We start from the raw sequence: 15,168 nt of genomic DNA, 5'->3' as shown, positions 1-15,168 counted from the left end.
ACATTGGAGGGGGCATTTTTTCAAGGGAGGGGGGGGGCGCGTTTTCAAAGACAGGAATAACTATAAATAGAATGGGGGGAGGGGCGCAAAAATGTATATTCCGCCCCGGGCGCCGGAATCTGTCGCTACGCCTTTGATAATACCATATGTTATCCATATTCTTTCGCACTCTTTAAAAAGAACGTATGCGCTCTAGCGCTCAAGGAAAGCCCGGGGAGCCAAACAGAATCCTGCGGGGCGTCTGAAGATGCGCTTAATTCAATTTAGTGAGCGACTATAGCAACCCATTGTATCCATAGCCTATGGTGCTGTTTAAATTGAACGTAAGCGATATAGTTCTCACGGGTGAGTCCGTGGCGCCAAACAGTGTTTCTTCCAGACTTTTTTCTAAGGGGGGGGGGCACTTGAAATTTTCGGGGGGGGGGGGGGGGGAGGGGGGCGGTAGACTTTCTTCGAGGGGGGGGGGGGGTGGACACTGTTAAAAGTATATATTTTCTATATAAATTATATAAATTTCATTTCGTTCGGGGGGGGGGGGGGGTAGATTTTTTTCGGAGGGGGCTTCGCCCTCGCGAAGAGATGCCTGGAAGAAACTCGGGTGCCAAATCATCCCCTTGCCGGAGCGTGGTAGGGCGCGCCTGATTCGATATAGTCAACAATTGTTGTTGCCCATCGTGTCTTTAATACATTGACTTAAAAAAAACGAAGGCGCCATAGTGCTCCTAGTGGAGCCCGGGGCGCTTCGGGACACGCAATCACCATGGCGCCGGCGGCTGCAGTTTTACCACTGAATATGGTAGTACCCCTTTCCCGCTATGCAGGACGCCCGATTGACGGATACTAAGTGCTACGATAGCCGCTCTGGAATTCTGAGCGCTAAACCGTGACGAAAATCGCACCCACCTGGGCGCCACCAGAGACCTTCGCTGGAGTATTCTTATCAACTCCCCAAAGTTCCATGGCACAGGGATGAATGGTGTCGAAACGCATCCGAATTGTAATTTTTATACACCATAGGTATACCATATGGTATAGAGAAAAGTCGCACCCTCCTGGGCGCCGCCCTTGTGAAATAATTTTCTTGTGTGCAGAAACCTCCCCTGGAGTGTTCTCGTCAACTTCCCAAAGTATCACGGCGATCGATGAAAGGTGGAGTAACATGTATAAAAGCAGACACGCAGACATACATTGCTCTATAGATCTATAGACTAATGATTAATAAACAGCTCTGACTCGGACTTTGTCTATCTTTTGACCCAGGCTATATGGTTTTTACGCCTGGCCTACAGATCTACGGACTGTTTGGTTACTCTCACATTCACAATCATGGCTTTAAAATGATTTTCAAGATAGCATAGAAAGCAACTGGTTAGGTTAGAGATAATATTATAGGCGATACTTCTAAATTTAAATGTCATCATTTAAAAGGTCATCGTAACCCGGATATAGGGGTCGCTAATCTAAAGACTAAAGATTAGGGGCTGAGACTGATGGATGACACTAATTTGAGTTAGTCTTGCTAGAATCTACCCAATGCATATTTTATTCTTTTGTTTTAACTCTTGAGGCGAACTGCAGTATTTCGCTAGTTCATCATGAATAGATTTATTATGTATTCAAGTTGCAATCACACAAAATTCATAAAAATACAGAGGCACTTTTGGTGTTATGAAAATGTTTCGTGAAGTTAGATCTTCAACTTCACCCAATGCACGTTCACGTTCTGCTGAAGAGTCTATGAATCTGGATAGATCTTTAAAGATCAACACATTTCGAGGTTAAGACAGTGCTCATCTAAGACTAACACTGATTTTAAATTAGATTTAGTAAACTAATAATGCTTAGAGCTATTTAATTTGGTTTTACTAGCACAAAGGCAGCAGGGCGAGTGTACTCAAGTGTACTGCTCACAGTGAGTGAGTACCACAGTGAGTGAGTACTCACTCGTTTTAGTTTTGTCAAGTTTACTCACTGTCAGTGTTTCTTACAGACTTTTTTCTCCTGGGGGAAGGGGGGGCACTTGATATCATGGGGGGACAGACTGGTAAAAGTATATGTTTTCTATAGTATATAGGCCTAATTACTAATTAGGGTTAGTTCTTTGGTTGGTCTTGGGGTGTATGTGTTACTGTTATGTATTATCAAATTATGTAACCACTCTCCAAAAACGGCACAGTAATAGAATCTTCTTAAAAAGTCTTAAAAGGGATGTTAGGTTACTGGTAGTTAACTAAATACACATATAACTTGCAGTGTCATAGCTAACCTTAACCTCTTTAAGAATATAAGACATAAATTGAATATCTGATCGTTAGGCATAAAGTTTAAAGTTTAAATTAACTTAGACTTAATGTTGAATAGAAATTTCATTTCCATTTTTGTTAAATTGTAAAATAAATAAAAAAAATTAAGTTGTTTAGGCATATAGGGAAACACTAAGATACAATAAAAAAGGACAGTCATTGTTTTAGAATAACATAAACTACTTATATATTTAAGATATTGGCGATGTTAAATTAAAGTTGAACAATTAATTTGTACAATTATGGTGTGAAAATTGCTTTAGTTGTGATAAAACATTTTGAGTCTGATTAAAAAAAAATTAGTTATTTTTTCATCACCTGGTCACATCTACTGCAGGACACTACCATGGTTTCAGTTTAGTCATCAAATGTAGTGGCTCACTGTATCCCTAGTACTTTTTAGTACCCCATGTTCTCAGGCAGCCGTTGGGAAACTCTAGCGCTCAACCGCTCTTTACTGCTCAGGTGCTAGTTGACCATGGTTGGATTTAGTCAGTTTGGAATAGTTTTATCAATTTCAAATGTATTTAAAAACCATAGGACATAGTGTAAATATCTGAACCACATCTTGAAGTTGAGTCAAGTAAACAGTTTCTTTAAGAAGGGCAGCTTTAAAAAATAAATCTAATTTGAAGTCGTAAATATTTTAAGTGACCTTTTTGCTGTTGCTTATGTAAGAATGCATTCTTTTTATCACTTTTAGTTGGCCTGTATTAGGCAATTTTTATTCCTTACCTTTAGAATACATTTGCTTATAGCTTATTGCACATAGGAAACTAAATATATTTCTTTTCATTTTTCTAAACAGATTTTTGCTTTTCAAATAAACTGGTTTGAAAATGATAAAAATGTTCAGCAAAAATCGTTCATCCAGGAGGAAAGAAAAAAGTCGAGATGGAGCAGGCTCCTCTAATATTGATGTATCACACACAACTGGATCAATGAATCGTCAGCAAGCTGATGCAATGTATAGTATTTCTAGCAGCAGTAATACTAGCCCAATTCGCAACTCCAGCTCAGGCCATAGTCCTAGTTATATTGGTGGTTATGGAAATGGGTCCATTGAAAGACCACCAAGAGGCAGAGCTATGTCTGATGGGTCACCAGCAGAATTTGCTATTTCTTCACCTCTGGACTTCCCTTTGGAACATTTGCAGTCTTTCAATGCTACATATGGCTTAAATCCTTCTCAAAGAACTTACATAGACAGTAGACCAGTTCCCAGGCACACTCCTTTAAAAAGTTTGATCAGTCCAACTCACAGTAGAAGTCTCAGCAGTAGTAGAAATAATACTCAAGGCCATACTAGAGCAGGCAGTACGAGTAGCCTTGGTACTTCAATGCGAGATCGATCACTAGATAGAATAGAGCGTGAAAATGCATATTTAGGTGATACATCTTTAGACAGACACTTTGAGCAAATGCAGTACAGTATGCAAATGGACAATAGACTAAATCATGATACCAGATATAACACTACAGGTCGAGATCGCTCTTTGGATAGAGAATATCCCCATATGGGAGCTCGATCACTTGAAAGGGATCCTCATTCAATTAGTAGGTCACGGTCAACTGACAGAGGAGGAGAGTATAATTATCCATCTGCCACATTACCTTCAATGCCATTACTATCACATCCGTCCAGTATTCAGCCCGACCACTCATCTAGTGAATTTAGAAACTCTCTTGTTTTTGAGATGCAGGTTCAGATATCGGATTTGCACAAAGAAGTAAGAGGAAAATTATACTTAGTGCCTTATACATGAAAATTACAGCTGAAAACCTAATAGTATTTTATACATGTTACAAACCAGACATCCCAAAATCATATAAGATAATTGATTATGTAATTAAAATAGCTACATGAGTGTTGCAGCTTTAAAAATTACATCAAATTGTTGCATCATTTATATTTATTTTCAGGTTGGTAGACTGCAAAAAGATTTAGATCAAACAAGAGAAAAACTTTCATCAAGTATGAATTCCATTAAAACCTTCTGGTCCCCAGAGTTAAAGAAAGAGAGAGCTGTTAGGAAGGAAGAAGCGGCTAGATGTAATCTTTTAAATGAACAGCTTAAAGTCACACAGGCAGAATTAAAGGTATAAATCAAATAAATATATGGTCATGTTTGCAGCAGTCGTTAGTTAATCCGATTAAGTTCTTGTTAATGAGAACTTACTTTAATCCTTCTTTATATATACTTTCTCATCTTGCAATTCTTTTGAGTTATACAACATACAGGATAAATTATAATTGACATTCAATCAGGCAGTTGATTAAATAATATTGACTAGAACTTAATTATTATAATAATTTAAGAATGTGTATTAATGTTATATAAAATGCAACATAATCCTTTATTTAACATGCTCTGACAATATCTGTAATGTATTTTTTTTTATGCCTTAATCTAAATGATATTTAATTGTATTTTATTTTAGAAACATAGAGAACTTCTAAAAGACCGTGAAGATATAAGTCACTCAAGTGCTTCTTATCATGGTCTTAATGCAGGAGTTGAAACTTCATCCCAAGAAGTAATTAATTTAAAACAGGTAACAGCTTGTGTGTTACATTAAAAAAAAAATACACTGGAGTCTCAATTTTATATGGTTTTCTAGGGCAATGTCATGTTTTTAAATTTAAAACTATAGTTTACTGTTGGCCTACTATATGTAGTTGAACAGGTTTTGTTGTATTAATAGCAACAAAGTAATTTCTAATTCTTGTTTACAGGAGAGAGATATTCAAAGTAGAGAAATGCTTATTCTAAAAAAAACTATTGAGGAATTGGAAATAAGGATTGATAGCCAAAAACAAACTTTAGAAGCTAGAGATGAGAGCATTAAAAAACTGCTGGAGATGTTACACAGCAAAGGGGTTAATATCACCAAGGTAAGTGTGTGCATTTGTATGTCCTTCTAACAATTTTTCATTGATTTTGTTATCTCTCTTTCAAACTATAATCATTTGATTTGCATTGGTAGCTGTTTGATACCATCAAACATTAAAATTTCAGATGGATGAAGAAAGAAAAGAATTGGAAGCACTAAAATCTCAGTTGAAAGAAGAAGAACAAAAAAGAAAACAGTTAGAAAGAGATCTAAATGAAAAAGACAGCAAACTTTTTAGCCTCGACAGGGTACATTTTTATCTAGCTTGGCAGTACATAAACATATTTACATGAACTATGGTACTTTTTAGATTATCATTATACATATTGATAATTTAAAATGAAAACAAATATTTAAAATTTTTCAGGAAATTTCCCATCTTAAAGATTATAAAGTAGAAGTTCATGGACTTCCGGGTGACCACAAACTTCACGCCATTTTAGAAGCTCGGGTATAAATCAATTCAGTGTACTTTATTTATAAGTTTAATAGCTGTCTTGGTTATAGATACTAAACTAGAAAAACATTGTTTTTTAATTTATATAAAAAACAGGATGCAAGAATATTAAGTTTGGAAAAAGAGGTTCAGCAACTTGAAGATAGACTTTTAAAGTCTAAAGAAGACAGCGCAGGACTTTCTTCTCCTGTATCAACCAGGGACTCATCGCTTAGAGACTTAGCAAGTGCCAAAGAAAAATTAATACGTGTTGAAGTAAGCTATTAACTCTTTTATCCGTAAATTATTTCCCACTCTTTGGTGGAATTTTTTTTTTACCCTACATTATTTTTAATAACCAGGCAAGAAAAACTGGAAGTGCTTATTTTGGTCAACCAATGACAAAATAAACAACATGGTTATTTTGGTACATGGTGATCTGTATTTAGCTTCTATTTATTTTTTAAACAAGTTTTTTTTAAGGTTTTGATTTTGGAACTGAGCTTAGCTGTGGTCTTTTTTTTTGTCTAGTTCAGATAGCTTAATAATATAAAATTTTAATGCAATATATCTAAATTAGGGTTAGATCTAAGGGCTCGTCAAAGCAAAAATAAAGATTTTTACTGAATTAATGAATAAAAAACACTTTTTGTAGCATTTAAAGAGGATAAAAGCACATGCTAATTTCTGCTTATTTCTCCAACAGCCCATTGGCGAAAAATCTGCGCTTTGCTTATTTAATGACCTGTTGACTCCAATACGAAAAACTGATATTTTTATTGTTGTTTATTTAAAACTGCACTAAGATCATAATTGAATGCTCTTCACAATAAAATTAAAGTAATAATTTGCAAATATTGAATACAGAAAATGTACTTAATTTTAGATGAGAAAATAATGAACAACTTTTCAGTTAGAATCAATAGTAATAGAAAAGCACTTATATTTTTCTACTTAAATATTAGAGTAAATATTTTGATTTGCTAATTTATTTTATGTAAACACAACTTAAAATGGCTTCTCTAGCAATTTCTACATATATGCTAAAAATCCAATTGGTTAAACAGTGGAGTGTCATGATGGTCTTAAATAGTTAATACTTATTTAAAGATTTTGTTTGTCAAGTCTACTTGACAAAGGTTGATCAGGATTGTAAAAAAATAGTGTAGAGATAATTATTCATACCATTTGTTTATAGTTATAAAAAGCTCTTCATGACACTTAAATTTTTAAAGTTAAACTCACTATTTGTTTTCCAACTACTTCCAAGATCCAGTCATTAAAAAGTGAACTTGTTAAGAAAGATACTGAGCTTGCAGGGTTACGCCTAAAAATAGACACATTGGAACGACAACACAGTGAAAGAGAAGATTATGTTTCTGTACTCAAAGATCAGATTACTTCAAAGGAGGGACAAACTACAATGCTGCAAGCAGATGTAAGCCTTAGTCAAAATCCTGAAAATATAAACACATGTAGAGAATAAGTTCTTAATTGAAATGTCAGACGAGCTTTCCTCCAATACAATTAAGTATTACGCATCACCATTTTATGTGCCTGCTTTTCTTACTGGATATGTTTCCATATAAAAGTAATATAATTTTCTTTTCTAATTCTAATGTGTGATTACTTTTACTATTTTTGGCAATTCTGGATTTATGTTATGTGTTTCACAGTTTGTGTGAATACTCCAAATCTTTAAAGACTAAAGATAATTATTTTGAAACAAAATTTTAAAGTTCAAACTGCAAAATCAGTTAAAAAGAAATGATTTACTCTCAGGTTTACATTATTACAATAACATAAATCAATTTTATTCTTAATCTTATGCTTAGCTATCAATCAAAAAATATTTTTTTACTTAAAATTAATTTTTGAAACAGATTGAAGGTCTCCAGGAAAGACTGAAATTGAAAGATGGAACAATAGAAAGAAAAAATAAAGAAACTTCTGCTACACAAGCAGAGAAGCGAAGACTTGAACTTGAAGTTATGGAATTGAAAGATCAGCTTGAAATAAAAGCTAGTCGTATTAGTAGCTTACAAAGAAAGGTAACTTGCAACCCTTTAAAAAATGTAATTAAAGCTCTCAGCAAGAGGTTTCAATATTTTATTTCTAATGATGAAAACTTTCTGTGGATTGCTTAGTCTATTTCAGTAATAAATGTTGAATATCTGTCCAAAGATTCAAAGCATGTCCACTCCTTTAAAGAGGCAGAGAGGAACATAGTTAGGTTAGGTTAGGTTTGCCTGTCGCCCCTCCTGGGACATAGGCAGCTGACAAGAGCTTTCCATCTGTCTCTGTCCTGGGCTAGTCTCTCCAGCTGTCCCCAAGTGTATCCAATGTTCTTGGTGTCTTCTTCCAGTTCACGTCTCCAGGTCTTTCTTGATCTGCCTCTCCTCCTCCTGCCCTGTGGATTGCAGGTGAGGGCCTGTCTTGTTATGCCTGTTATACAGGCTTCCTGAGTGTGTGGCCAATCCATTTGCATTTTCTCTGGAGGATCTCTACTTCATCTAGCAGTTGATTTGTCCGTTGCTGTAGAACATCATTTCTGATGGTTTTAGGCCAGCGAATTCGCAGGATCTTTCTGAGACATGAGTTTATAAATGATTGTATTTTCTTCTTATTTATAGCAGTTATTCTCCATGTCTCAGCTCCATAGAGTAAAATAGGTTTTACTAGTGTGTTGAAGATCCGGATTTTTATTCCTAGGGTTAAATCTCGAGAACCCCAAACATTTTTTAGTTGGTTGAAGACTGCTCTTGCCTTGCCCGTCCTTATTTTATGTCTGCTTCTGTCCCGCCCTGCTTATCAACAATACTTCCAAGGTAGGTGAATCTATCCACTTCTTCTAGGGCTTCTTCTGCCAATGTTATAGGGGTGCTGCTTGATGCATTGACTTTGAGAACTTTACTTTTCCCTCTGTCGATGTTCAGGCCCAGGCATGTAGAAAAATTAGCAGAGAGGAACATAACAATTATAAAATCTTAAATGTAATAACAAGCTTTTGAATGTACTGAAAATTTGAAAATACATTTTCATTAGGTTTAATAGGGAATGTTTTTAGCTCTAGATACAATTAAAAATATTTTCTGGCCCATGATTTTATTTTTCCTAATACAGTTAAAATATTTTTAAAGCCTTTCTTTAGTGCTTTCATAAAACAAAAAAACAACTTTATAGTAACAAGCTTTTAAATGTATTAGCTAGTTATCTCCCCCTCTCTTATTGAAATGAGTAATATATCAAGTGATTTAATTTTGTTATCTTCCCTTAGTTTCAAAGCAGTTTTAATTAATTTTTAATTACTAATTAAATATCCAATTAAATAAAAAAATAGATAGACTAGTATTGTCATCGAAGTGGAAAGTATTTGGAAAGTTTGAACTAAATTGCTGCATTAGAAGTAACTCCAAATTAAGTTACAAGATTTGCCTCGAACCCAAATAAAAGCTTGTAAAAAGCTCATTATTATTAAGGTTTTTATATGCTCTGCTGTCTGCATTTTAGTATTTACTACACTACCCTTTATCTTTGGAACAATGATGGGTTTAGGGGGTCATCCATAAATGACATCATGTTTAATTGATGATTTTTATCTTTCCCCTTCCACTGACTTAAAAAGCCAGACCCCAAATTTAAAAAGATGTCACACCTCAGAGCATGGGTCTGACCACACTGTCCCCTCATATGCTGAGGTCACAGACTATGGCGCCTACACTGGTGCCCTGACATCTTGAGTGTCCTTGAATATCTTTTCTTATGAGATTGCAGCAACATGCGCAATGGATACGCTAGTTTAATATCTGATTATTACTTCCATTGTCATTGAATATGAATTTGTACCTGGAAAGTGTTGAAATACTTCCCCAGCTAGTTATAATACTCACATGTGAAGCTTTACAAAAAATACACATTCATCATTAGAATACGTTGACCCATAAATTTATTTCCATGCAGATTGAAGGACTAGAGGATACTATCAGAGAAAAAGAAGATCAGTTGTCACAAGCAAGAGTTAGACTTACAACCACATTTACAGAGTCACCCAGTGATAGCACTTTATCAGCTTTAGAAGATGGCTTGGCAGAAAAGGACAAGCAGATTGAAAGGTATGGTACCCAATTAAATAAAATTGCTATTGATAGGAACTACATTTCACTTGTGTTAATAGTTCATATGTTGTGCTTCATTTTAGTGGTTTCAGAACATAGTCTATTTACGTGAAAAATAATTCAATTAATTTGTATATATGTGCTTACTGTCATTAATTAGAGTAAAGATGATGTGATTTAACACATTTAAATATTTTACTTCTAAAAAAGAGTTAAAGAAAGAAGGCTTACTGCATTAAATGATGTTTTATGCTTTTATGGCAGATTGAAAGACCAGAGAGAACAGATAGAGAAAGAACACCAAGAAGAAATTGATATTTATATGAAAAAAGCACAAGACTTAAAGAACAACCTTGATAGCTTACAAAAAGAGCTAACTGCTAAACAAACTGAGGCAAGTTGGGTTGATTGATAAATTTGATGACATTAAACTTATTAAGTATGTAAGGTACCCTATCTGGTTAGATGGTCAATAGGACATATGAAATAGAAACACCTATACTATGTTCATTACTGAATGCTCTTCACAATAAAATTAAAGTAATAGTTTGTTTATTGAATACTGAAAATTAACTTAAGGTGAAAAAAAAATAATGAAAACTTTTCAGTAGAATCAATAGGAATTTACCGCAGGGTGAGAAGACAGTCAGATTTGTTTCCAGCTGCCTTTACCTTATTAAATCAAGTCATTTACTTTTTCCTTACAAATATCTTTTTCTTCAGATTTGTGAACTTAGAGAGCAGACAACAGAATTGCAGGCCATTAAGTTTGAGCAAGAAGGTAAAATCCGGAAGCTTGAATCTGAGCTGCAAGAAAAACGTGCAGATTATCAGAGAATTACTCTTGAATTGGAGGAAGCAGTTGACAAAAATGTACTGTATGAGAAGGTAAACTTATTAAATTATATAAATATTTTTAAAAGGCATAGCAGTTGTTCAAGATAAATACAAAGCTTTTAGAGATGTCAGTAATCAGATTATCCAAGAAAATATTTTTTGTTGGAAGTAAGTTGTCTGGATGACATTTTTAAGATTAAATTAGATAATGTGTATTTATCAAAATTTATCTTAAGGAAAAAGCTGATCAGGATCTTAAGAGAAAAGAGGAAAGTCAACCAGCAAATTTGAGTAAACAAGAGAGTAAACAACTTCAAGCTGAAATTGAGAAACTTCAGGAAATGTTGAAAGAAGCTGAAGCTGATAAAGCAGAAAAAGAGAATGAAATTAAAGATTTGCAAGAGTGAGTTAAAAGTTTAATCTGTTTCTTTAAACATAGAAAAATAACCTTTCTGAATTAAATGAAAACTCAAACTGTTTTAGCCAAGATAAGTAATATGCACATATTTCTCTCACCCCCCCCCCTCAAAATTATGCTTTTTCTTTGGTTACATCTCTGAAAATTGTGATAGAAACAAAACTATTTATAAAATTTAGAAAGTTGTAGTTAATATTAATACAGATTTTCAGTGAAAGTTCATTAATTGTCACAAAAAGTAGTTAAATTTGATTAAATAGGGTAGATCTGCAATAATGATTTCCTAATTTTTCTTTTCAGGTCCTTTACACGTTTATATCTTACATCTGTTTAAACTAATGTTGAAATGCCTGTTTGTATTCTTTTGTTTAGCTTGGTCACATTTCTCAAAGTGGTCATTTTCTTTTTTTCCCTCCATGCATTATCCTTGACTTCTTTTGTTATATTTGAGGCTCATTTCGTTTCTTTTATTGTATTTATACTTCATCTATGGTTAATCAGAAGTATCTCCTACTTAAATGATTTTCATATGTCTGAGCTTCCTTGTTGTTGGATTTATTATCAAAGATCAATACTTTGATTTTGATAAAAAATTGATTTCAATTTTAGAATTGTGAAGGAATACAAACAAAAGATGGGCACTTTAAAACGAAATCAACAAACGGAGAAGAAAAAAAATGCGCAGCTTTTAGAGGAAGCCAGGAAAAGAGAAGATTCTATGACAGATGATGCTTCACATTTATCAGTGAGTTGTTAGCATTTTTATTTTACTTTTTGAAATGCTCCTACATTTTATAGTTCATTATCTTTTTTAAAAAAAAGCATTCTACTTTTTCGATTCTTTGGCTTTATAATATATATAACTTCAATGATCCTCTTTCTAAAAAAAAACATGCTTGTTCTGATAAACGCTAACTTTTAGGCAACTACTCTTACCATAATTTATAAAAGTATTTAAATTAACAGAGTGCAATAAAAAAAAGCAATGACCGAGTAGAAGAACTGGAAGAAGCATTAAGACAAAGTGTTATCATCACAGCTGAACGTGAGATGGCAATGGCAGATCTTCAGGGACAACTAGAGGATGCTAAATCTGCTGTAAGATTTACTGTACCTTTAAACCATGTTGTTAGTTTTTATAATGTTCAAGGTTTATTGCAGGTTTTTTATGACAAGACGCTAGAATATCATTCAGCTTTTTAAAAAACAGTGTAGTAAATATTAAATGAACAATGACCTTAAGCAAAACACAGCTTAGATTTAAAGATACAAATTTTAAGTACTAAAGACATTATTTTTGATTAAAAAAAATACAGATGGATGAAATGAGATCAGAAATTGAAAGTTTACAGCAATCATCACATGAATATGATGACAAGGTAGCAGCTCTTTTTAAACAATTGGAAGAGAAGGATGGCAAACTTAGAAAATTAACCTCAGAGAGACAGAAACATTTACAGGAAGTTTATGAAATGAAGTATGATATTATAAATATATTGTTATCAACTTGTAACTTATGGTTTAAATAAACAAATGTTTTACTAAAAAAAAAACAGTATGATTTTTAGCTCTCAATTAAATCTATTTATGTTGTTTTTAGTTAATATCCTTTTAAGTTAATGGGTTATTTTTTTCTAAAAGTTGGTTCTTTAATAGATTTTCTTTTAAATGTGTTAAACAATGACATAACTTTTTATGAGGAGTATTACTTCATTATTTAAAAAGAAAAAAAATTAGGATTTTGTAAAAGTGTCAAATTGATATAAAAAGATTTTCTTTAGTTGTTTTATTTGCGTGATAAGAACTTTACATTCTTTGTGAAATCTTGGTTTTAAATAGTTTATTGTTCACTTTCAACTCACAGACAAGAGGCCATTCAAGCTGCTATAAGTGAAAAAGACTCCACCTTAGCTCTTTTAGAAATGACAAGCACTAAAAATCAGAAGAATATGGAAGAGATAGAAAGGTTGACACAGGAAAAACACAAGCTTCAGGCACAACTCAGAGATGTTGTAAGTTTTTTATACTGTCAAATTTTCCAAACACTTCTTGGCGGCAGTGTCCTATGTGCCCAAATGCACCTCAACTATAAATAGTACATTTAAATCCTCGTAGTAAACGACGTATCACTGGTAATGAAATTTAAAAATAAAAACTGGAGCAGGATAAATCAAGTTTTAATTACTTGTTTTTGTTGATTTTTTCTTTCTCTAGCTGCTAATATTCTACAACTTTTTTTTTTTAATTAAATTTTTTTTTACCAGAAGTTGGAGGCAATAAAGTTAGGTAAATTAAAATAATTACCAAGCGTCTGCTGTTTAATTGGCTTTTATTACAATGTAACTAATATAGCCATAAAGTAGTTCTAGTGACTGGAATTATATTTATAAAATTTTTAGAAATCTTAAAATCAATTAAAAGAAAAACATTTTGTTGTTGAAAATAATTGGGTTTAGCTAGGCTATAAGGGAAGTAAAAGCAATTTTATTTCTGACAGATAAATGGTTCTATGCTATTTTTATTAAAATACATGAAGTAAAATAAAGAAAGCCCCAAGTAAATGTTTTCAGTAAGTTGACAAAACAGACATTATGTGAAACTTGAGAAATTTTGTATAACAATTTGTCTGTGCACCAAAGATTTAATTTTTTTAGTTTACTGTTGTAGTGAAGTTATAATTTTAGCTGTTTTTAATTTTTAAGCTTTTTATTTATTCCAGACTACCAAACGTATGAAACTAGCACATAGAGGAGCAAGCAGAGAACGCCGTAGTGAAAGTAAGGAAAGAAACGCTGATGGTAAATCAGCCAGTGCTTCAAACTCTCCTACAAGATACCCACCATCCTTGCCTGAAAAAGCTAAATCAGCTGGCAGTTCTCCTACTGATCAGTCACCAGATAAAGTGAAGCAAATGGAGGCATCATTTAAATCTGATCCTCTTGAAACATTAACTAATGTTGATATTTCTCAATTAACAATTGAATCTATTACTAAAGATTCCTAGCAGGTAAATGGCATTTACATAGATAAATCTTCATATGTTTAGCAAATATTGCATCAAGTTTTTACAAAAGCATAATTGAATCTCATTTTTAAACATGAAGCATTATTTTAAAATTTACAAAGATAAAACTTCAAACTGACTGCTTAAGTGTATTTTAAATTAAAGATTTATTTAACTTTACATCCAATAGTCCCTTAGTGTTGGGTTGTAATTAACTCTTCCCTGTACCAGCTTTATTAAATGACAGTCAACTTGCAGAATTCCAAACAACAAAATTTATTGATTGTAATTTTGCTACATTTTAAAGTTTAACAGATGTGCAATCTCTATTGTTTACTCATTTTAGTCTCTTCTAATATAACAGCCTTGTACAGGTTTGCGCAGCTCTGTATATATATATCTACTTAAATTGTGTTCATATTGTATAATATATTTAGTGTTCCAGTTTAGATCAATTTAACGTACATTTTTCAAGTAGAAACAGTAGTCTTTTTTTCTTAAAAAGATTTTGATTTTCAAATTAGAGTTGTGTTTTGTTCCAAAGCCAGTTTTTTTTTTCTAAGTCCATCGCTTTAGTCTATACTTAAAGTGACTATGTGGTTTTATAATCTCTTTCTTGTATGTATATAGCTATTGTTTTGTGATCAAGGTTATGTATTTTTGTGATGCAAGCCTTTAATATTTATGTTTTAACAGCGAACAGTTTTCTGCTCAATATCATAGAAAATTAGTGCCCTTCCAAAACATAAACACTGTGATTGTTTATGTTAACCTGCTAGTGAAGTGTTGCTTAATTTGTGTTCATTTACTTTATCTTAAATTATCATTTTATGTGAAACAATTCTAAAGAATGTAGATCTTTGTGGTTATGTTTTACTATAAACATGTCACTGAATTGGTGTAGTTTGCAGGTATCTGAACATGTGCCTCATCGCAAACACATTTTGTATGTTTTTTTTATAAAAAAAGCTATGATTTTGGTACTTAGAAAGGTTAAGGTTATCAAACGCATTAAAAGTTGGTCTGTGTCCAGGCCAACAAAAGATTTACATGAAAAATTGAAGGAAAATATTGTCCTAACCAACCCAACCAGTGAGGAGGAGACCAATTTATCCAAATGGCTTTTGGAATTAGTTCAGAGAGATTTTTGTGAAAAAACT

General features: G+C 33.0%; 1 protein-coding gene across 2 annotated transcripts; it reads left to right on the top strand.

Annotated features, from left to right (window-relative positions):
- The first annotated feature begins 1,457 nt into the window (after positions 1–1,457).
- Positions 1,458–14,954, top strand: LOC131937543 (ELKS/Rab6-interacting/CAST family member 1). Of its 2 annotated transcripts, none has more exons than XM_059295065.1 (19): positions 1,458–1,509; positions 3,112–4,033; positions 4,227–4,403; positions 4,746–4,859; positions 5,041–5,199; positions 5,324–5,446; positions 5,566–5,649; positions 5,752–5,910; positions 6,905–7,072; positions 7,518–7,685; positions 9,595–9,746; positions 10,014–10,143; positions 10,473–10,637; positions 10,823–10,989; positions 11,614–11,749; positions 11,971–12,102; positions 12,321–12,481; positions 12,869–13,016; positions 13,724–14,954. In XM_059295065.1, the coding sequence occupies exons 2-19, from the start codon at positions 3,143–3,145 to the stop codon at positions 14,006–14,008; spliced, it is 3,519 nt and encodes a 1,172-aa protein (XP_059151048.1). In that variant the 5' UTR covers positions 1,458–1,509; positions 3,112–3,142; the 3' UTR covers positions 14,009–14,954. The 2 variants fall into 2 exon arrangements, with proteins under 2 accessions (XP_059151048.1, XP_059151047.1); XM_059295064.1 differs by having other exon boundaries at positions 1,464–1,777.
- The last annotated feature ends 214 nt before the right edge of the window (positions 14,955–15,168 follow it).

This window comes from Physella acuta, unplaced genomic scaffold (assembly GCF_028476545.2).
Source record: "Physella acuta isolate Inbredline_101_S28 unplaced genomic scaffold, ASM2847654v3 ptg000213l, whole genome shotgun sequence".
Taxonomy (NCBI): Eukaryota; Metazoa; Mollusca; class Gastropoda; family Physidae; genus Physella; species Physella acuta.
This window is presented reverse-complemented; position numbering and strand designations above follow the sequence as displayed.

Coding starts and splice junctions, on each gene's coding strand:
- LOC131937543 (XM_059295065.1), top strand. CDS start 3,143: ATGATAAAAATGTTCAGCAAAAATCGTTCATCCAGGAGGAAAGAAAAA. Junction 5,911..6,904: donor AAAAATTAATACGTGTTGAA/GTAAGCTATTAA, acceptor ACTACTTCCAAG/ATCCAGTCATTAAAAAGTGA. Junction 7,073..7,517: donor CTACAATGCTGCAAGCAGAT/GTAAGCCTTAGT, acceptor TTTTTGAAACAG/ATTGAAGGTCTCCAGGAAAG.